The 23,719-nt window shown below is 56.2% G+C and overlaps 1 protein-coding gene across 2 annotated transcripts in view; it reads left to right on the top strand.

Annotated features, from left to right (window-relative positions):
* The first annotated feature begins 8,289 nt into the window (after positions 1-8,289).
* The window catches only part of LOC144953847 (anoctamin-4-like), a 49,530-nt gene continuing 34,100 nt past the window's right edge, over positions 8,290-23,719 (top strand). For both annotated transcript variants that reach the window (XM_078884501.1, XM_078884502.1), the window contains exons 1-5: positions 8,290-8,377; positions 18,041-18,075; positions 19,609-19,704; positions 21,301-21,371; positions 22,468-22,521. In XM_078884501.1, coding sequence (XP_078740627.1) covers positions 18,052-18,075; positions 19,609-19,704; positions 21,301-21,371; positions 22,468-22,521 — 245 coding nt within the window. In that variant the 5' untranslated portion in view covers positions 8,290-8,377; positions 18,041-18,051. The remainder of the gene's footprint in view (positions 8,378-18,040; positions 18,076-19,608; positions 19,705-21,300; positions 21,372-22,467; positions 22,522-23,719) is intronic.

The raw sequence follows: 23,719 nt of genomic DNA, 5'->3' as shown, positions 1-23,719 counted from the left end.
AGCACCACGCCCGGGCGCCTTTGTCTCCCCAGTGACGATGTTTACTACACACACCGCACTGGGTGCTCATTTAAGGCTGAGTCGACCTAGGGGGAGGCCCAGGACCGGTCCAGATAATCGTCACTGGCGGTGTTGGTGGCCGTGAGCGGGAATCGAATTCTGGTCTCTGCCGGGTTCTTAGCGCAGCGTGGCGCTAACCGCTGCGCCACCGCTCCCCACAGAGAGTCAGACAGGCAGACGCGTCCACAGCAAGTCGGGAGGCAGGAGGGAGACTTCTTGACAGTGATGACGCATCTGATGGTGCTGACGCATCTGATGGTGCCGACGAATCTGATGGTGCCGACGCATCTGATGGTGCCGACGCATCTGATGGTGCTGACAAATCTGATGGTGCCGACGCATCTGATGGTGCTGACGCATCTGATGGTGCTGACCAATCTGATGGTGCTGACGCATCTGATGGTGCTGACGCATCTGATGGTGCCGACGAATCTGATGGTGCCGACGCATCTGATGGTGCCGACGCATCTGATGGTGCTGACAAATCTGATGGTGCCGACGCATCTGATGGTGCTGACGCATCTGATGGTGCTGACCAATCTGATGGTGCTGACGCATCTGATGGTGCTGACGCATCTGATGGTGCTGACGAATCTGATGGTGCCGACGCATCTGATAGTGCTGACGAATCTGATGGTGCTGACGAATCTGATGGTGCTGACGAATCTGATGGTGCTGACCAATCTTATGGTGCTGACGAATCTGATGGTGCTGACGAATCTGATGGTGCTGACGAATCTGATGGTGCTGACGAATCTGATGGTGCTGACGCATCTGATGGTGCTGACCAATCTGATGGTGCTGACGCATCTGATGGTGCTGACAAATCTGATGGTGCCGACGCATCTGATGGTGCTGACGCATCTGATGGTGCTGACCAATCTGATGGTGCTGACGCATCTGATGGTGCTGACGCATCTGATGGTGCTGACGAATCTGATGGTGCCGACGCATCTGATAGTGCTGACGAATCTGATGGTGCTGACGAATCTGATGGTGCTGACGAATCTGATGGTGCTGACCAATCTTATGGTGCTGACGAATCTGATGGTGCTGACGAATCTGATGGTGCTGACGAATCTGATGGTGCTGACGAATCTGATGGTGCTGACGCATCTGATGGTGCTGACCAATCTGATGGTGCTGACGCATCTGATGGTGATGACGCATCTGATGGTGCTGACCAATCTGATGGTGCTGACCAATCTGATGGTGCTGACCAATCTGATGGTGCTGCTTGTTGCTGCCACCGCCACCTGCGGAACGTGACGGCACTCAATGTGCGAACGCCGTGGTGGGTTTACTGCAACACACAACTTCTTGGTGCTTTCGGTAAAGTCACGTAGAATGGAAATAATAAAATAATAAAAATAAAACATCATAAAATAATTCTCACGACGTTTCGGCCACAACGCAAGCAGCCGTCCTCAGGTGGAGAACAGGTCTGTCGAGAAGACAGAGTCTGAATGACACACCCCAGGCTTGGAGCGACTATTTAAGCTGGGATGGAGGGGGGAAGAGCGCCTTGACAAAAGAATGCAACACACAAGTCCGGTGGGCCCAGCGAGTCAACTCATCGTCACGGTTTGTTTTCGTGACAAACCTTGAGACCAATTGGCTGGGCACCCGGGAAATGGAGATTTTTTTTTAGCTGATCGGATTCCTCCAGGAATCAATATTCTGAATCTGTGGTGGGTTAACGACACATTCATATTTACGAATAATATTGGTCGCGAAAGCTGATTACTACGCGTTAAACAGAGACACCGTTGACACACAGAGACACAGACACACAGAGACACAGAGACACAGACACACACAGACACACACACACACAGACAGACAGAGACACAGAAACACAGACACACACAGACACACAGACTCTGCGTGTGTGTCTCTCTCGCTCCCTCTCCCGGTCTGGGTCGCGTTTTAGACGCGTGCTGAGGTCCCGGGCAGGCCCAGACACGGAGCGACACGAGAGAAAGAGAGGAGAGAGGAAGGGGAGACAGGTTTGGAGGGGGGGCAACCCGGACTGACTGATTTGTGAGCTTCGCAGCTATTTCTCAGCGACTTGGCCATCACAACTGACAGCAGCTCAACCCCGTGGCTGATTAACCACCACCAGCACCGTGTGGACATTCACACCACCACCAATTCCTCTGAGCGCGTGGGGACGTTGATTCTACACGTGGAGGGGAAAGCCGGAGGAAGACACGGAGACAAATCCACGACCTCCTGCAGACCAGGCGAGGTAGTCAACATCTCCTAGACACCGCGACATCCTACAGGAGGAGAGAGAGGGGGGAGGTGGAGGGAGAGAGAGACGGAGCCTGGGACACGGGGCCGGTGGCTCGGACCGGCAGACATGGCGGCAAAGACGGGGGGCTGTAGTCGCTCCGGGTGCTGCCCGGATTCTGGCCGAAGCCGAGGGGCCTTCTCAGCGGCAGCGGGGAGAAGGACCCCCCCCCCCCCCCGCATCGGCGTTGGGGATGACGAGGCCCCTCTCGGTCCCCCTCCACCGGAGCTCTCCGTCGTGCCGCTGCGTCGCCAGTGCCGCCAAGCGAAGGCGGATCGCGACCCGTGCCGGCTGGGAGACCTACCGGAGGTGCTCCACTCCCACGTGGTGCGGTGTCACCAGCAGGACACCCCGAGGAGCCACAAGGAGCAGGCCTGGAGGAGAGGCCTGCTGCTGCCCTGCTGCCCTGCTGCCCTGCTGCCCTGCTGCCCTGCTGCCCTGCTGCCCTGCTGCCCTGCTGCCCTGCGTCTCTCCGGCGAGGCCTCGCTGGAGGCAACTCCACTCCAGCCCCACGTACAACCGCGTCGGCGACCCCGGCCGGAGCGTCGCCCACGGCACCGTCACCGCCAACGCCTCCCCGGCGCGCTTCACCGACACGGCCCCGGAGTGCCGCTCCTGCGGCGAAGTGGAGACGGTGGCGCACCGCCACGTGGAGTGCGAGAGCCTCGACTCGTCGTTCAAGGTGCTGAGAAGCATCCTCCTGAGGTTCAGCCTCCACTTCTCCCCGACGGCCCTCATCTTTGGACACCCGAGGGGCGACGCACCCCAACATCTTCAGGGGCCGGTCAACGAGCTCGTGGGCCGCGCCAAGCTCGCCGTGCTCAGGGCGAGGAACGTGGCCCCGGGGGGGAGACGTCCGGCCAGCAGCCTGGGGGCATCTCCCGCGCTCCTGTCGGAGCCCCGGGCTGTGTGGGCCGGAGTCGCGTCGTGAGGCTGGTGACCCCCGCGTCGTGAGGCTGGTGACCCCCGCGTCGTGAGGCTGGTGACCCCCGCGTCGTGAGGCTGGTGACCCCCGCGTCGTGAGGCTGGTGACCCCCGCGTCGTGAGGCTGGTGACCCCCGCGTCGTGAGGCTGGTGACCCCCGCGTCGTGAGGCTGGTGACCCCCGCGTCGTGAGGCTGGTGACCCCCGCGTCGTGAGGCTGGTGACCCCCGCGTCGTGAGGCTGGTGACCCCCGCGTCGTGAGGCTGGTGACCCCCGCGTCGTGAGGCTGGTGACCCCCACGTCGTGAGGCTGGTGACCCCCACGTCGTGAGGCTGGTGACCCCCGCCTCGTGAGGCTGGTGACCCCCGCGTCGTGAGGCTGGTGACCCCCGCGTCGCGAGGCTGGTGACCCCCGACCCCGTGGCGGCCTTCAGGGAGCGGTGGGCGCTGGAGGAGGCCGCGTGCTTCGCGGCAGACGACGGGAGCTGCTCCACGTGCCGAGCAGAGAGCTGCCGTCAGGGGGCGTGGGGGCTGCGTGCAGAACGAGAGAGAGCGAGCGAGAGGTGGGGGTTTACATAAAGCAAAGTTTAAATAAAATAAAAGATTAAAAAAACAAAGTTTTTCACTATAAATCCTTAAAATGCGTGGCATCGGTTTTATTTTATTATTCATTTCTGTTTTTTCTTGAGTAAGAGTTTCATTTTAATCACATTGGTATTTTAAATTAAATATAATTTTTTTTCCAAAAAAGTGGAAAATTTAGGAAAAAAATGTTTTTCACGAAAATAAATTGTCACGCACAACGAGTCTGTGTGTCAGCTCGATTGGATCACGGAAAGTGGGTTAAAAAACGACCGAAAGATTTGCACGGTCGTGAGCGCGCAAGCAAGCAAGTGAACTTAATATAAAGGATTTAAAATAAAAACAAAGAGAGACGAGAAGGGAGGAGAGTGAGAGAGCGAGTGAGGGGTGAGTCGCGTCAGAGGTGGGCGAGATGCGAGCCAGAGAGAGAGAGAGACTCGGGAGACTCGGGAGACGCTGAGTGGGTGGATGGGGCAGATTAGACGCGATGCGGAGATGCGGGTGTGGGGGGGTGGAGACAAAGACGGCCTCACTCCCCCCGACACAATCGGCGTGCACCTAGCCTGGCACGGCAGCAGTCGACCCGTGGCACCCGCAGGGTCTGTTCTGTGACGTGCACCTAGCCTGGTACAGCAGCAGTCAACCCATGGCACCCGCAGGGTCTGTTCTGTTACGTGCACCTAGCCTGGCACGGCTGCTCAGCTCGGGACCCGGCCGAGACGCGAGTTCGATTCCCGCTCACCGCCAACACTCCGACAGCAGCAAGCGGCGGTGGGACCTCCCCCCCCCTAGATCGACTCAGCCTCAAATGAATACCTGGCGCGGCGGCGTGTCGTGCACGTCGCCTCTGGGGAGAGACAGAGGCGGCCGCGCGTGGTTGCTAGGCACCCAGCCCCTCGCGCGTGGTTGCTAGGCACCCAGCCCCTCGCGCGTGGTTGCTAGGCACCCAGCCCCTCGCGCGTGGTCCTTCATCGGAGCTGCGACTCGCGACTCACAGCACTTGCCCCGACAGTTTGGTTCGAGGCTACCTGGGGGATCTTTGTCTCTGCTCGAGACGCTGGGCCACACCTGGGTCACGTGGGAGGGGGGGGCGGGCTGCCACCTGTCCAGTCAGACCGGTCGGGGCTGTCCCGCCCTCGACCAAGACAGCGGCAGTAGCAGCTGTAGGAGCGGCTACAGCTGCTGTAGCAGCAGGAGCTGTAGCAGCAGGAGCTGTAGCAGCAGGAGCTGTAGCAGCAGGAGCTGTAGCAGCAGGAGCTGTAGCAGCAGGAGCTGTAGCAGCAGGAGCTGTAGCAGCAGGAGCTGTAGCAGCAGGAGCTGTAGCAGCAGGAGCTGTAGCAGCAGGAGCTGTAGCAGCAGGAGCTGTAGCAGCAGGAGCTGCAGCTGTAGCAGCAGCTGCAGCGGCTGTAGCAGCTGTAGGAGCGGCTACAGCTGCTGTAGCAGCAGCAGGAGCAGCAGCAGGAGCAGCAGCAGGAGGCTGGAGTTCAGTCTGACGACACCCGGAACGCACACAGGTCACGCAAGTCCATCACCAACTCACTCACCAACTCACTCACCAACTCACCAACTCACTCACCAACTCACTCACTAACTCACCAACTCACTCACCAACTCACTCACTAACTCACCAACTCACTCATAAACTCACTAACTCACAAAGTCACTCACCAACTCACTCACCAATTCACTAACTCACTCACCAACTCACTCACCAACTCATTCACCAACTCACAAAGTCACTCACGAACTCATTCACCAACTCACTCACCAACTCACTAACTCAATCACCAACTCACTCACCAACTCACTCACTCACAAACTCACTCATCAACTCACTCACCAACTAACTCACTCACTCACCAACTCACTCACCAACTCACTCACTCACCAACTCACTAACTCACTCACCAACTCACTCACCAACTCACTCATCAACTCACTCATCAACTCACTCATCAACTCACTCACCAACTAACTCACTCACTCACCAACTCACTAACTCACAAAGTCACTCACGAACTCACTCACCAACTCACTCACCAACTCACTAACTCACTCACCAACTCACTCACTAGCTCACTCACCAACTCACTCACCAACTCACTAACTCACTCACCAACTCACTCACCAACTCACTCACTAGCTCACTCACCAACTCACTCACCAACTCACTCACCAACTCACTCACCAACTCACTCACCAACTCATTCACTAGCTCACTCACTCACCAACTCACCAACTAACTCACTCACTCACCAACTCACTAACTCACAAAGTCACTCACTCACGAACTCACTCACTCACCAACTCACTCACCAACTCACTCACTAACCAACTCACTCACCAACTCACTCACCAACTCACTAACCAACTCACTCACCAACTCACTCACTAGCTCACTCACTCACTCACCAACTCACTCACTCACTCACCAACTCACTAACTCACAAAGTCACTCACGAACTCACTCACTCACTCACCAACTCACTCAACAACTCACTAACTCACTCACCAACTCACTCACCAACTCACTCACTAACTCACTCACCAACTCACTCACCAACTCACTCACTAACCAACTCACTCACCAACTCACTCACCAACTCACTAACCAACTCATTCACCAACTCACTCACTAGCTCACTCACTCACTCACCAACTCACTCACTCACTCACCAACTCACTAACTCACAAAGTCACTCACGAACTCACTCATTCACTCACCAACTCACTCACCAACTCACCAACTCACTCACCAACTCACTCACTCACTCACTCACCAACTCACTCACCAACTCACTCACTAGCTCACTCACTCACCAACTCACCAACTCACTCACTCACCAACTCACTCACCAACTCACTCACTCACCAACTCACTAACTCACAAAGTCACTCACGAACTCACCAACTCAGTCACCAACTCACTCACTCACCGACTCACTAACCCACCAACTCACTCACTCACCAACTCACTCACCAACTCACTCACTCACCAACTCACTCACTCACCAACTCACTCACCAACTCACTCACCGACTCACTAACCCACCAACTCACTCACTCACTCACCAACTCACTCACCAACTCACTCACTCGCCGACTCACTAACCCACCAACTCACTCACCAACTAACTCACTCACCAACTCACTCACCAACTCACTCACCAACTCACTCACTAGCTCACTCACTCACCAACTCACCAACTAACTCACTCACTCACCAACTCACTAACTCACAAAGTCACTCACTCACGAACTCACTCACTCACCAACTCACTCACCAACTCACTCACTAACCAACTCACTCACCAACTCACTCACCAACTCACTAACCAACTCACTCACCAACTCACTCACTAGCTCACTCACTCACTCACCAACTCACTCACTCACTCACCAACTCACTAACTCACAAAGTCACTCACGAACTCACTCACTCACTCACCAACTCACTCAACAACTCACTAACTCACTCACCAACTCACTCACCAACTCACTCACTAACTCACTCACCAACTCACTCACTAACCAACTCACTAACCAACTCACTCACCAACTCACTCACCAACTCACTCACCAACTCACTAACCAACTCACTCACCAACTCACTCACTAGCTCACTCACTCACTCACCAACTCACTCACTCACTCACCAACTCACTAACTCACAAAGTCACTCACGAACGCACTCACTCACTCACCAACTCACTCACCAACTCACTAACTCACTCACCAACTCACTCACCAACTCACTCACTAACTCACTCACCAACTCACTCACTCACCAACTCACTCACCAACTCACTCACTAGCTCACTCACTCACCAACTCACCAACTCACTCACTCACCAACTCACTCACCAACTCACTCACTCACCAACTCACTAACTCACAAAGTCACTCACGAACTCACCAACTCAGTCACCAACTCACTCACTCACCGACTCACTAACCCACCAACTCACTCACTCACCAACTCACTCACCAACTCACTCACTCACCAACTCACTCACTCACCAACTCACTCACCAACTCACTCACCGACTCACTAACCCACCAACTCACTCACTCACTCACCAACTCACTCACCAACTCACTCACTCGCCGACTCACTAAACCACCAACTCACCCACCAACGCACTCACCAACTCACTCACCAACTCACTCACCAACTCACTCACCAACTCACTCACCAACTCACTCACTCATCAACTAACCAACTCACTCACCAACTCACTCACCAACTAATTCACTAATTCACTAACTCACTCACCAACTCACCAACTCACTCACCAACTCACTCACTCACCGACTCACTAACCCACCAACTCACCCAGACTTGGCTTCACAGTGTGTGGGGGTATAAATGACTCACCACGTATAGAATGTCGTGAGTAGGTAGGGGCTGGGCTGGCACACGGGGGGAGGAAGGTCCGTGGGTCGGTTTGGATGATACTGAAAGTGTCGTGGGATTTCCTTCTTTTGACTGCAGAGACAAGGCGAGTCAATACGAGGTGAGTCTGTGTGTAGTGTGGTGTGTGTGGTGTGTGTGTAGTGTGTGTAGTGTGTGTGTGTAGTGATTGTGGTGTGTGTAGTGTGTGTGTGTAGTGTGGTGTGTGTGGTGTGTGTGTAGTGTGTGTAGTGTGTGTGTGTAGTGATTGTGGTGTGTGTGGTGTGTGTGTAGTGTGTGTAGTGTGTGTGTGTAGTGAGTGTGGTGTGTGTGTGTGGTGTGTGTGTAGTGTGTGTAGTGAGTGTAGTGTGTGTAGTGAGTGTGTGTAGTGTGTGGTGTGTGTGTGTAGTGTGTGTGTGTGGTGTGTGTGTAGTGAGTGTGGGGGTCGCTAGCCCCCGAGATCCCTCCCTCGATAATACTAACGGCCGGACTAACATCATCAATCGCCCCCCCGCTGCTAAGCGAACCGCCGCTAAGCTCCTCACCCATGGTGTGGGAGCCGTCACCCGAGGATTCCCCTCCACCGCGGGTCCGCGTAGCAGGCATAGTTAACCACGTACGCGCACACCCACACACAGCTCTGCACGGCACTCACCCAACACTGACCACTCACGTTAGGATCGCGCACCTGTGTTACACACGTCGTGAACTTACGCAAGTAACGAGCACACGCAAGCGGGGCACACGCCGACACAACGACTCAAGCCGCCGCCGCCGTGCGCGCGAGACAAACCGTACAACAATGCGCAGCCGATTACGCGCTCGAGCCGTGGGGTCGGGGGTCAGGGGTCCACCACCGCGCCGCACTTTACGCAAGTAACGAGCACACGCAAGCGGGGCACACGCCGACACACAAAAGTGCTCTCCCCGGGCGTTAACGCACACACCCCCGTACCCGCACAATCGTACAGAGACCACGGCCTTTATGCATACGACCACACACTCGCGAATGCAGTGCACGCTAATACCACGTTCCAAAAACACCCAACAACACGGTTTTGTTACTACGCTCGAGATTTTATTAGCCCTTGCTAACCAACCGAGCCACCCGTGTGTGTGTGCGGGACAGCAAGGCGCTTCTAACCCACACTCTGGTGCCGTGTAGCCCTATTCTATGCTGCGCTCTCTGCTAAACCGCTTTCCTACTCGTCCTTACCCCGAACTAACCCTCTCCTACGGATCCTACCCTCCGCTCTGAGGTGTTGTAAGGCGCGCAACACGATACCGTCTGTAGTCCTTGGTGACCTTGCGGCGCTCAGATCGTCCTGCAGACAATCTAGCGGCTCGCCCGATGACTCCTTCGTCGCTGACCCCGTGTCCAAACTCCAGAAGAAGAGAGACCCCTACTGCCCCTGCGTTTTCTTTTAAACTATTCACATCAAAGGCTAGGCGCCCCCGTCCCGACCGCCTTGGTCTCTCGACCAATCCTGAGCCTAGGATTTCCCGCTCTTTTGCGATCCCGCCGGCCTTTGAACTTTCGACCAATCAGTCGTCCCGGGTCCTGATCCCAGCTATCTGCCTTGCTGACCCGTGTTTGTGTTTGTATGCGTTTCTAACTGCGGGGCTCTCTGAGCTCGCCGTGGTCGTGCGATCTCAAATCCGCCCACGGCGCCGCAGTGTTACTTGGCCTGGGAAGGGTCCTGTCCAATTCCCTGGCCCTGAGAAACCGTGGGGTAACCCCCCTAGGGGGCCCTCGGGTGAAAACTCAGGGTAGGTGACCCGACCACGAGGCCCTACGTGGGTGCGGGTGCGTGTTTATGTGGGGGAGGTGATGGGGGGCAGTGCGGCGGTGGAAGCCGGGCGGCTCCCTGGCTCGGCCGAGCGGCCCCGTCGCTGTGGCACCACATAGCCCCCCGGGGTGCCAGTCCCCGTCCCGGGTTGACTGGAGCACCTCGCCTGGGTTGCCCCCACGAGGTATCGCCGCGGGGTCCGCGGGATTCGCCCGGCCCTTGTGGCTGGCCTCGGGGGTGGCGGCTCCGTCTCCTGGGGCTCCGGCGGTGGTCTCCTCCTCCATTCCAACGGCTCCCCTCGGTCTCCGGCACCTGCGGGCTGGGGGACAAACTCAGAGGCGGTGGGGTTTAAGGGTCGCCGTCCTCGTCGCCCCCGGCCCCGCCCGGGGCCCCTCGGAGCCCGGGGCTCCGTGGGGCCCATATACTGCGCGAGGCCCCCGGGCACGGGGGGTGGGGGGACCCCGGGGTTTCGGGGTACTTGGACGGCGGGGCTCCCCCCCTCGGGGGCTGCTCGCCACGGCTTCAGTCGGCGGATGTTGACCACCATCTCCCGGCCCCTCTCTCCTCCCTGAATCAGCACCGTCCATGGTGAGATCTGCCGTCTCACAATCCAGGGTCCTCGCCAGTAGGTGGTCAGCTTCCCCACCTGTCCGGCACCGACGCGGGGAGTGTACAGCCACACCTCGGAGCCCGCAGTGTAGAAGGGGGGCTCCATACGGGGTCGGGCGCCCTGCTCTTGCCGCTGGTGCGCGGCCTCTCCGTGCGGGTAGGCTCGGCCCCTGGCCTCTCGCAGGGTCTCCAGCAAGTGCTCCATGGGGTGGCTCCCTTCCTCCCGTTGCGGCGGAGGGACACCGAACAGCAGATCTGCGGGCAGGCGAGACTCGCGACCAAACATCATTAGGAACGGGGTCTGTCCTGTAGATGTGTGAACGGCGGTGGTGTAGGCGAACAGGGCATAGGGGAGGTGTTCGTCCCAGTCCTGTTGATTCGCGGCCGCCATGCGTTTAAGCTTCCCGGCCAGAGTCTGGTTCATCCTCTCTACCATCCCGTTCGCCTGGGGGTGATATGCCGTGGTTCGGTCCTTCTGGATCCCGAACTCTCGGCACAGCGCCTGGAATAGTTCGGCCTCGAATTCACTACCCTGGTCGGTAATGACTCGTTCGGGGATCCCGCACTTAAGTACGTAGTTTTCCACGAAGGCCCGGGCCACTACGAGGGCTGTTTTATCCGGGATAGCCACCGCCACGGGGTAGCGGGTGAAGTACTCCACCGCTACAAGAATATATCGGTTGCCCCGGTGGGATCGTGGAAAGGGCCCCTGCAGGTCGATTCCGACCAACTGATTCGTCCGACTGACTCGGAACGGCCTCAGGGGTACCTGGTACCTCGCCGGCTTTTGCCCACACTGCTGACAGGCCCGGCAGCCCTGCACCCAGGCGGCCACATCTTGCGCTAATTTGGGCCAGAGATACTGGCGACGCAGAGTCTCCCGGGTGCGCCGTTCCCCATCATGGCCCCCGAGCGGGTGGTCGTGTACCAGTCGTAGTAGTTGGGGCCGCACATGGGCGGGAACGCAGATGCACCCCGGCTGCCCAGCGTCGGCCAGTTCCCTCACCACCCCGTTTTCTACACACAACCGGGCATACAAACCGCTCCAGGGCCCTGGTAGTGCATCCTTCCTCTCTCGCAGTGCCGCCTCCACCGCCGCCAGATCCGGATCCCGCTGCTGGGTTTGTCGCAGCTGCTCGTCGTCCAAGCCCGGGAAGGCGCAGCCGACATCCTCTTGGATCCGCCCGGTTGGGGTGGGATGATCCGTCTGTCCCCGGGCTCCTTCTGCAGGGGTTCCTGCGGCGCACACTGCACTCTCTCTCGGGGGGGGGAGTTTAGTTTCCGCGCGCTCCTTGGGTTCTGCTGCCTGGCGGCAGCGTCCCCCCGTGAAGCACGGGCAGGCGTCTCCCTCCCTCGTCTCAGCGCGCACCGCGGGCCGTCTTGACAAGGCGTCCGCGTTCGCGTGTGTTCGCCCCGCTCGGTACTCGATCTGCAGGTTGTACTCCTGCAGCTGCGCCAGCCATCGAGCCATCTGCCCCCGCGGTTCCTTGAATGTAAGGAGGAACTGCAGTGCATAATGATCGGTGCGCACACGACATTTCCTGCCGTACAAGTACGGTCGGAACTGTTTACACGCGAAAATTACAGCATACAGTTCCTGACGGGTTACACAATAGTTCAGTTCGGCCCCGCTCAGGGTCCGACTGGCGTATGCGATGACCCGCTCCGTCCCACCCTGCACTTGCGACAGCACCGCGCCCAGCCCACTGCTGCAGGCGTCAGTGTCCAAAATAAAATCGGTGGTGAAATCTGGGAAAGCCAAGGTGGGGGTGTGGGTGAGGTGGTCTTTGAGTGTGGTGAAAGCCGTCTGGCAGGCCTCCGACCACTGATAGGGGTTCTTAGGGGAGGTGAGTTGGGTGAGGGGGCGTGCAATCTCACTGAATCCCTTTACAAATCGACGGTAATAAGTGGCGAGTCCCAAGAATGACCTGATCTCCGTCAGGTTCCTCGGCCGCGGCCAATCCACTACGGCACGCACCTTCTCGGGATCGGTGCTCACCCCTGCCTCGCTGACTCGGTGTCCGAGGTACCCCACCTCGCGTTGCGCAATGTAACACTTACGTGGCTTGAGCTTGAGATGGGCTGCTCGCAGTCGCTGGAATACTTCCCGCAGCCTGGACCAGTGTTCGGACAGCGACCTACTGAACACTATTACGTCGTCCAGGTAAATCAGGCACTGTTCCCACTGCAAGCCCCGCATCACCAACTCCATCAACCGCTGGAACGTCGCGGGCGCGTTAGTGAGTCCGAACGGCAACACTCGAAACTCAAACAGGCCCATCGGGGTGGTGAATGCTGTTTTTGGCCGATCCTCCTCCGTCATCTCCACCTGCCAGTAACCGGACGCCAGATCGAGGGTGGAAAAATACCGCGCTCCTGCGAGACTGTCGAAGGTGTCGTCGATGCGTGGGATGGGAAAAGCGTCGCCGAGGGTGACTGCGTTCAATTTTCGGTAATCAACGCAGAACCGAGTCGATCCGTCCTTTTTCGTTACCAGTACCACCGGGGCAGACCAAGGGCTCGCGGAGGGCTGGATTATGTTATCGCGTAGCATATCCGTGACTGCCTCTTTGATCTGGGTCCGTTCAGGCGCGCCCACTCGGTATGCGGGGAGTTTGATGGGTCGGGCTGCACCTGTGTCAATTTGGTGTTTGACCAGGTCGGTCCGGCCCACGTCCGAATCGTGCTCACTGAACACGTCGGCGTACTCCCGCAATAACCCGCGCAGCTGATCGGCCTCCCCCTTAGGTAAGGCTGCCCAAGGCACATGCAACGCATCCTGCAGGGGAACAATCTCGGCTCGGGGGGTCGGGCCGACCCGCCAGGCCAGATCCTGGCTGTCCTCGGGGCGGCCAGGGTCCTCCGCCCAGAGTGCGAACACCGAGTCGTTCGAGTGGCGAGCGTGCAGGGGGTGTACGGTGGCTACCGGGGTGCGTCGTCGTATCATTGCCGGGGTACTGTGTGGGTTAAACACACGTATAAACAGCCGGCCCCCATCTGCGTTTACCAGTGTGGCTGACCCTACCACCCCGTATCGCGATGCCAACTCCGGGTGAGGAGTCAGCATTACCTCGCCCGATGGTCGGTGGGTTGGGTCGGTGGAGAGGGTTGCCACTGGCACCAGCATCTCGGCGAGAGGCCCGATGGTGACGGCCGACACCAGCGTAGCGGCCACGGGTGTGAAGCGTGGGCGATTCGGCTCCTGTCCTAGGAACGGAATCCGCTCCCCGCTGCCCTCCACCGTAGCGCATCGTTGCCGGGGCTGTACGTTAAGTCCCAACTTTTCCAGGAGGTCCGTTCCTGCAATGCACTCGTGGCACAACACACTCGAAACGTAGAATTCCTGTGTGCACACCTGGTTTCCTAGACGGACCTCGAGGGAGACCTTCCCCAGCAACCCCATCCCGGCTCCGCTTGCCGTGTGCAGCGCGCGATCCGGGGCCTGCAGGCAGCCCACGTCCACCCCGAGCATGCTGCAGTGCGCGGCGCTCATGAGAGAGGCCACGGCGCCCGTGTCCAACAGGATCCGGGTGCGCTGCCCGTTCACCTGGCCTTCCACCAGCGACGTGGCTCCCGTTATCCCTGCCACCAGCTCCCGCAGCCAATCGCCCGAGGTCCCTGCGCCCTTGGGTGTTGTCGTTGTAACCTGTTTATGGATCACTCGCTCGCCATTATTATTACAGCTGGTTTGGGTCGGGTCTACGTCGATTTCATCCCCCGGTGGTCCCCTCTCTAGGGGGGGCTTAGTGTTTGACCTATGCATCGGCATCGCACGGGCGAGCTGAGGGCAGTCCCTCATGAGATGCCCTCGACGGTCGCACACATAACACGTCCTGGGAGGAGTGGCGGCTCTGTGGCGAACTTTCTGCCCACTCCCTCCTCCCCCCGTGCGCTGTTGCTCATACTCTGCTTCTAGTCGGGCTATCCTTCCAGTTAGCCCTCCTACCGTGGAGTCTAGGTCCCCCATTTCGGATCGGATGGTCTCAACGGAGGATTGCAGTTGGGTCATATTTTTATTCGTTTCCTCACCTACTTGGTTTACCTTGTTGTCTATCTGGGTTACCTGGCCGGAGACATCCTTTATACCCGTTTGTATACCGGCAACCCATCCCGGGGTTGTCTCGCGGGACACTGGAGGCTCTCTTTCCCGGCCCCTTACCGTCCTCGCGAGCTCCTGTTCCTCCTCCTCGTCTTCCGAGAGCAGGCTCGCAATGGCGCGCTCTCGTCCCAGCCCCCGGAGCTGCGCGCGTTCGCTGTGAATTCTTTCACACTTACGTGCGCGCTCGACAAGGGTGTTAAAGGGAAGACGTGGGCAGCTCAGGTCTGGCTGCCACCACGCCGTGCGAGACAGGTACCGCTGGATTTTCTCGGCAGCCAGTTCCTCAATAACCTCCGTTGCGTACCCCGGGCGTGCGATCTTTGTTAACTCGAGCACATCCTCGGCGTAATCACGGAGATCTTCGCCAGGTTGGCGACGGCGCGCCTCTAAGGCCGATTTTGCTTCCTCCTCGTCACGCGTGCCAAAACGCTGATCGAGTCGGCGCATCAGCTCCTCTAGCTGTGTCTGTGCGCTCGCGGGTAACGCTTCTACAAAATCGGCTGCCCGCCCATCAAGATTCATATTAAGTTGACGTACTGCCTGCACGTCCGTCCATCCATTAATTTCCTTAGCCCCTAAGAGATTGCGGGCGAATGCCTTCCACGAAGGGGCCCCCCTGCCGGTAAATATTAGTCTTATTTTAGCGTGAGGTAACGCGGGGGTCCATCCTACTTCTGACACCAATTTGTGGGGGTCGCTAGCCCCCGAGATCCCTCCCTCGATAATACTAACGGCCGGACTAACATCATCAATCGCCCCCCCGCTGCTAAGCGAACCGCCGCTAAGCTCCTCACCCATGGTGTGGGAGCCGTCACCCGAGGATTCCCCTCCACCGCGGGTCCGCGGAGCAGGCATAGTTAACCACGTACGCGCACACCCACACACAGCTCTGCACGGCACTCACCCAACACTGACCACTCACGTTAGGATCGCGCACCTGTGTTACACACGTCGTGAACTTACGCAAGTAACGAGCACACGCAAGCGGGGCACACGCCGACACAACGACTCAAGCCGCCGCCGCCGCCGTGCGCGCGAGACAAACCGTACAACAATGCGCAGCCGATTACGCGCTCGAGCCGTGGGGTCGGGGGTCAGGGGTCCACCACCGCGCCGCACTTTACGCAAGTAACGAGCACACGCAAGCGGGGCACACGCCGACACACAAAAGTGCTCTCCCCGGGCGTTAACGCACACACCCCCGTACCCGCACAATCGTACAGAGACCACGGCCTTTATGCATACGACCACACACTCGCGAATGCAGTGCACGCTAATACCACGTTCCAAAAACACCCAACAACACGGTTTTGTTACTACGCTCGAGATTTTATTAGCCCTTGCTAACCAACCGAGCCACCCGTGTGTGTGTGCGGGACAGCAAGGCGCTTCTAACCCACACTCTGGTGCCGTGTAGCCCTATTCTATGCTGCGCTCTCTGCTAAACCGCTTTCCTACTCGTCCTTACCCCGAACTAACCCTCTCCTACGGATCCTACCCTCCGCTCTGAGGTGTTGTAAGGCGCGCAACACGATACCGTCTGTAGTCCTTGGTGACCTTGCGGCGCTCAGATCGTCCTGCAGACAATCTAGCGGCTCGCCCGATGACTCCTTCGTCGCTGACCCCGTGTCCAAACTCCAGAAGAAGAGAGACCCCTACTGCCCCTGCGTTTTCTTTTAAACTATTCACATCAAAGGCTAGGCGCCCCCGTCCCGACCGCCTTGGTCTCTCGACCAATCCTGAGCCTAGGATTTCCCGCTCTTTTGCGATCCCGCCGGCCTTTGAACTTTCGACCAATCAGTCGTCCCGGGTCCTGATCCCAGCTATCTGCCTTGCTGACCCGTGTTTGTGTTTGTATGCGTTTCTAACTGCGGGGCTCTCTGAGCTCGCCGTGGTCGTGCGATCTCAAATCCGCCCACGGCGCCGCAGTGTTACTTGGCCTGGGAAGGGTCCTGTCCAATTCCCTGGCCCTGAGAAACCGTGGGGTAACCCTCCTAGGGGGCCCTCGGGTGAAAACTCAGGGTAGGTGACCCGACCACGAGGCCCTACGTGGGTGCGGGTGCGTGTTTATGTGGGGGAGGTGATGGGGGGCAGTGCGGCGGTGGAAGCCGGGCGGCTCCCTGGCTCGGCCGAGCGGCCCCGTCGCTGTGGCACCACATGAGTATAGTGTGTGTGTGTGGTGTATGTGTGTAGTGATTGTGGTGTGTGTAGTGTGTGTGTGTGTAGTGTGGTGTGTATGGTGTGTGTGTAGTGTGTGTAGTGTGTGTGTAGTGAGTGTGGTGTGTGTGTGTGGTGTGTGTGTAGTGTGTGTAGTGAGTGTAGTGTGTGTAGTGTGTGTGTAGTGAGTGTGTGTAGTGTGTGTAGTGTGTGTAGTGAGTGTAGTGTGTGTAGTGTGTGTGTGTGGTGTGTGTGTAGTGTGTGTAGTGTGTGTAGTGAGTGTAGTGTGTGTAGTGTGTGTGTGTAGTGAGTGTGTGTAGTGTGTGTGTGTGGTGTGTGTGTGTAGTGTGTGTGTGTGGTGTGTGTGTAGTGAGTATAGTGTGTGTGTGTGGTGTATGTGTGTAGTGAGTGTAGTGAGTGTGTGTGTGGTGTGTGTGTGTGGTGTGTGTAGTGTGTGTAGTGTGTGTGTGTAGTGAGTGTGGTGTGTGTGGTGTGTGTGTGTAGTGTGTGGTGTGTGTGTAGTGTGTGTAGTGTGTGTAGTGTGTGTGTAGTGTGTGTGTAGTCTGTGTGTGTGGTTGGTGTGTGTGTGTGGTGTGTGTGTAGTGTGTGTAGTGAGTATAGTGTGTGTGTGTGGTGTCTGTGTGTAGTGAGTGTAGTGAGTGTGTGTGTGGTGTGTGTGTGGTGTGTGTGTAGTGTGTGTGTAGTGTGTGTGGTGTTTATGTGTGTGTGTGGTGTGTGTGTGTGTGTAGTGTGTGTGGTGTGCGTGTGTAGTGAGTGTGGTGTGTGTAGGGAGTGTGTGTGTAGTGTGTGTTTGTGTGTAGTCTGTGTGTAGTGAGTGTGTGTAGTGTGGTGTGTGTGGTGTGTGTGGTGTGTGTGGTGTGTGTGTGGTGTGTGTGTGTGGTGTGTGTGGTGTGTGGTGTGTGTGTGTAGTGTGTGTGGTGAGTGTGTGTGTAGTGTGTGTGTGTGGTGTGTGTGTGTGGTGTGTGTGTGTGTAGTGTGTGTGGTGTGTGTGTGTAGTGTGTGTGGTTGTGTGTGGTTTGTGTGGTGTGTGCAGTGTCTGTGTGGAGTGTTGGGGATGGTGGTCAAGGTGATGATGGTGGTGATGATGATGATGGTGGTGATGTTGTTTCAGACGAGGACGCGATGTCAGACGAGGAGGACCTGGAGGTGAGATTAACACCACCATCACCATAAACCACCATCACCACTACCACCATCACCACCACCATCACCACCACCATCATCACCACCACCACCACCATCATCACCACCACCATCACCACCACCACCATCACCACCATCACCACCTCCACCACCACCACCATCATCACCACCATCACCACCATCATCACCACCACAATCACCACCACCACCACCATCACCACCACCATCATCACCACCACCATCACCACCACCACCACCAATATGTTGTTGAGGGTGATGTTGATGTTGTTGATGGTGATGATGTTAATGGTGATGATGTTGTTGATGATGTTGTTGATGGTGATGATGTTTATGGTGATGTTGTTGTTGATGGTGATGTTGTTGATGTTGTTGATGATGTTGGTGATGTTGATAATAGTTTTTTTACCCTTTTATCTGGAAAAAAAACTGACACCTTTTTTTACAAGGAGTCATGTTTGCATTGACCACAATACCTGCAGTCATAATGCAAACTCTGATGGTGCATTGTCATTGAGTTATGCGCCTTTTGGCATCATCTGGTCCAACACCATGTGAGACTGGGCTCTAAGAATAGCTGTCTCGGGTGTGGACCAATCAACTTCAAGGGACAGTGCATACATTATCAGAGTTGTGTTTTTTGTTTGCATTCCGATCGCAGGTATTGTGGTCTATGCAAACATGACTCCTTGTAAAAAAGGTGTCAGTTTTGTTGCCAGATAGAAGGGTGAAAAAACGATTATCATATTTTTACTGGCAAATGAGGTTCCAATGGTGTTGTTGATGTTGATGATGATGTTGTTGATGTTGATGATGATGGTGATGATGGTGTTGATGTTGTTTGTCGTGGCCTGTGAGAAGGGGGGCTACGCTGTGGTGCTGTGTGTTGATGGTGATGTTGTTGATGATGATGATGTTGTTGTTGATGTTGTTGATGATGTTGTTGTTGATGTTGTTGTTGTTGTTGCCTGTGAGCAGGGGGGCTACGCCGTGGTGCTGTGTGTGGATGTTGTTGTTGATGATGATGATGTTGTTGTTGATGTTGTTGATGATGTTGTTGTTGATGTTGTTGTTGTTGTTGCCTGTGAGCAGGGGGGCTACGCCGTGGTGCTGTGTGTTGTTGATGTTGTTGATGGTGATGCTGTTGATGATGTTGATGATGATGTTGTTGTTGTTGATGTTGTTGTTGATGGTGATGCTGTTGATGATGTTGATGATGATGTTGTTGTTGTTGATGTTGTTGTTGTTGTTGTTTGTGAGCAGGGGGGCTACGCCGTGGTGCTGTGTGTTGTTGATGTTGTTGATGATGATGGTGATGTTGTTGTTGATGCTGTTGTTGATGGTGATGCTGTTGATGATGATGATGATGTTGTTGTTGTTTTTGATGTTGTTGTTGTTGTTGTTGTTTGTGAGCAGGGGGGCTACGCCGTGGTGCTGTGTGTTGATGGTGATGATGATGATGATGTTGATGATGATGTTGATGATGATGATGATGTTGATGTTGTTGTTTGTGAGCAGGAGGGCTATGCTGTGGTGCTGTGCGGCCGACGCGACCTGCCCCAGGGGGCGACTCACGCCGAGCTCACACTGAGCTCACACCAACACAGAGACCAGGTGCAGCCAAACCACCACCAACACCACCACCACGAACACCACCACTACTAACACCATCACTCACACCACCACCACCAACACCACCACCAACACCACCACCACTACTAACACCATCACTCACACCACCACTACCCACCACCACCACCACACCAACACAGAGACCAGGTGCAGCCAAACCACCACCAACACCACCACCACCACGAACACCACCACTACTAACACCATCACTCACACCACCACCACCAACACCACCACCAACACCACCACCACTACTAACACCATCACTCACACCACCACTACCCACCACCACCACCACCACCCCAACACAGAGACCAGGTGCAGCCCCCCAACACCAACACCACCACCACCACTACTAACACCACCACCACCACCACTACTAACACCATCACTCACACCACCACCACCACCACCACTACCCACCACACCAACACAGAGACCAGGTGCAGCCCCCCAACATCAACACTACCAGCACCACCAACACCACCACCACCATCACTCACACCACCACCACACCAACACAGAGACCAGGTGCAGCCAAACCACCACCACCAACACCACCACCAACACCACTACTAACACCATCACTCACACCACCACTACCCACCACCACCACCACACCAACACAGAGACCAGGTGCAGCCAAACCACCACCACCAACACCACCACCAACACCACCACCACCATCACTCACACCACCACCACACCAACACAGAGACCAGGTGCAGCCCCCCACCACCACCACCACTACTAACACCACCACCACCATCACTCACACCACCACTACCCACCACCAACACCACCACCACACCACCACCACTACTAACACCACCACCACCATCACTCACACCACCACTACCCACCACCACCACACCAACACAGAGACCAGGTGCAGCCCCCCAACACCACCAACACCACCACTACTACCACCACTACCACCACCACCACCACTACTACTACCACCACTACCACCACCAACACCACCACCACCACCACTACTACCACCACCACCACCACAGTGCCCCCCACTACCACCACCACCACAGCCCCCCACCACCACTACCACTACCACAGTGCCCCACCACCACCAACACCACCGCCCCCCACCACCACTGCCCCCCACTACTACCCCCCACCACTGCCCCCCCCCACCACTGCCCCCCACCACTGCCCCCCCACCACAAAGCTAAAGACAAAGCTCCCCGTGTAGCCTCTAGCAAGGCTGTAGAGGGGCAAGTTCTGTCTGTAGCGGCAGCAGCGCCTATGAAGGCAGGAACTGTGGCACACGGCGGCGTTGTTGTTGATGTTGTTGTTGCTATGGTTGTTGTTGATGTTGTTGATGTTGTTGTTGCTATGGTTGTTGTTGATGTTGTTGTTGCTATGGTTGTTGTTGATGTTGTTGATGTTATTGCTGTGGTTGTTGTTGCTATGGTTGATGTTGTTGCTATGGTTTTTTCTATGGTTGTTGTTGCTATGGTTGTTGATGTTGATAGTCATGCTATGGTTGTTGGTGCTATGGTTGATGTTGTTGCTAAGGTTATTGTTGCTATGGTTATTGTTGCCATGGTTGTGGTCCAGGACATGACGTGCATTGTGGTCAAGGCGCCATTTCTCGATGTTTACGAACAGATGACAAAAATCCCAGAGAGGTAAACACAACAACAACAACAACCACGACCACCACCACAACAATTACAACAACGACCACAACAACCACCACGACCACTGCAACAAGAAGCACCACAACAACCAACACAACAGAATCACATTATATTGTTCAGTGGTTGTTGTGTGGTTGTTGTGTGGTTGTTGTGTGGTTGTTGAGTGGTTGTTGTGTGGTTGTTGTGTGGTTGTTGAGTGGTTGTTGTGTGGTTGTTGTGTGGTTGTTGTGTGGTTGTTGTGTGGTTGTTGTGTGGTTGTTGAGTGGTTGTTGTGTGGTTGTTGAGTGGTTGTTGTGTGGTTGTTGTGTGGTTGTTGTGTGGTTGTTGAGTGGTTGTTGTGTGGTTGTTGAGTGGTTGTTGTGTGGTTGTTGAGTGGTTGAGTGGTTGTGTGGCTGAGTGGTTGTTGAGTGGTTGTTGTGTGGTTGTTGAGTGGTTGTTGTGTGGTTGTTGAGTGGTTGTTGTGTGGTTGTTGTGTGGTTGTTGTGTGGTTGTTGAGTGGTTGTTGTGTGGTTGTTGAGTGGTTGTTGTGTGGTTGTTGAGTGGTTGTTGTGTGGTTGTTGTGTGGTTGTTGTGTGGTTGTTGAGTGGTTGTTGTGTGGTTGTTGAGTGGTTGAGTGGTTGTGTGGCTGAGTGGTTGTTGAGTGGTTGTTGTGTGGTTGTTGTGTGGTTGTTGTGTGGTTGTTGTGTGGTTGTTGAGTGGTTGTTGTGTGGTTGTTGTGTGGTTGTTGAGTGGTTGTTGTGTGGTTGTTGAGTGGTTGTTGTGTGGTTGTTGTGTGGTTGTTGTGTGGTTGTTGAGTGGTTGTTGAGTGGTTGTTGAGTGGTTGTTGTGTGGTTGTTGAGTGGTTGTTGTTTGGTTGTTGTGTGGTTGTTGTGTGGTTGTTGTGTGGTTGTTGAGTGGTTGTTGTGTGGTTGTTGAGTGGTTGAGTGGTTGTGTGGCTGAGTGGTTGTTGTGTGGTTGTTGTGTGGTTGTTGAGTGGTTGTTGTGTGGTTGTTGTGTGGTTGTTGTGTGGTTGTTGAGTGGTTGTTGTGTGGTTGTTGTGTGGTTGTTGAGTGGTTGTTGAGTGGTTGTTGTGTGGTTGTTGCAGTGAGATATTTTCAAAAAAAGACCTGAAAATCGTAAATGGATCAGCAGCTTTGGGGTGAGGACATCAACATCAGAATCATCAGCACCACCCATCCACCCACTCACCCACCCACCCACTCACCCACCCACCCACCCACTCACCCACCCATCCACCTACTCACCCACCCACCCACTCACCCTCCCACCCACTCACCCTCCCACCCACTCACCCACCCATCCACTCACTCACCCCCCATCCACTCACCCACCCATCCACTCACTCACCCACCCATCCATTCACTCACCCATCCACTCACTCACTCACCCACCCATCCACTCACTCACCCCCCATCCACTCACCCACCCATCCACTCACTCACCCACCCATCCACTCACCCACCCACCCACTCACCCACCCATCCACCTACTCACCCACCCACCCACTCACCCTCCCACCCACTCACCCTCCCACCCACTCACCCACCCATCCACTCACTCACCCCTCATCCACTCACCCACCCATCCACTCACTCACCCACCCATCCATTCACTCACCCATCCACTCACTCACCCACCCATCCACTCACTCACCCCCCATCCACTCACCCACCCATCCACTCACTCACCCACCCATCCACTCACCCACCCACCCACTCACCCACCCATCCACCTACTCACCCACTCACTCACCCACCCATCCACTCACTCACCCCCCATCCACTCACCCACCCACCCACCCACTCACCCACCCATCCACCTACTCACCCACCCACTCACCCTCCCACCCACTCACCCTCCCACCCACTCACCCACCCATCCACTCACTCACCCCCCATCCACTCACCCACCCATCCACTCACTCACCCACCCATCCATTCACTCACCCATCCACTCACTCACTCACCCACCCATCCACTCACTCACCCCCCATCCACTCACCCACCCATCCACTCACTCACCCACCCATCCACTCACCCACCCACCCACCCACTCACCCACCCATCCACCTACTCACCCACTCACTCACCCACCCATCCACTCACTCACCCCCCATCCACTCACCCACCCACCCACCCACTCACCCACCCATCCACCTACTCACCCACCCACCCACTCACCCTCCCACCCACTCACCCTCCCACCCACTCACCCACCCATCCACTCACTCACCCCCCATCCACTCACCCACCCATCCACTCACTCACCCACTCATCCATTCACTCACCCATCCACTTACTCACTCACCCACCCATCCACTCACTCACCCCCCATCC

The sequence above is a fragment of the Lampetra fluviatilis genome (genome assembly GCF_964198595.1).
Source record: "Lampetra fluviatilis chromosome 48 unlocalized genomic scaffold, kcLamFluv1.1 SUPER_48_unloc_1, whole genome shotgun sequence".
In the NCBI taxonomy this organism is placed as follows: Eukaryota; Metazoa; Chordata; class Hyperoartia; order Petromyzontiformes; family Petromyzontidae; genus Lampetra; species Lampetra fluviatilis.
Note: the sequence above shows the minus strand (reverse complement) of the source record. Positions and strands in the feature narration are given on the sequence as shown.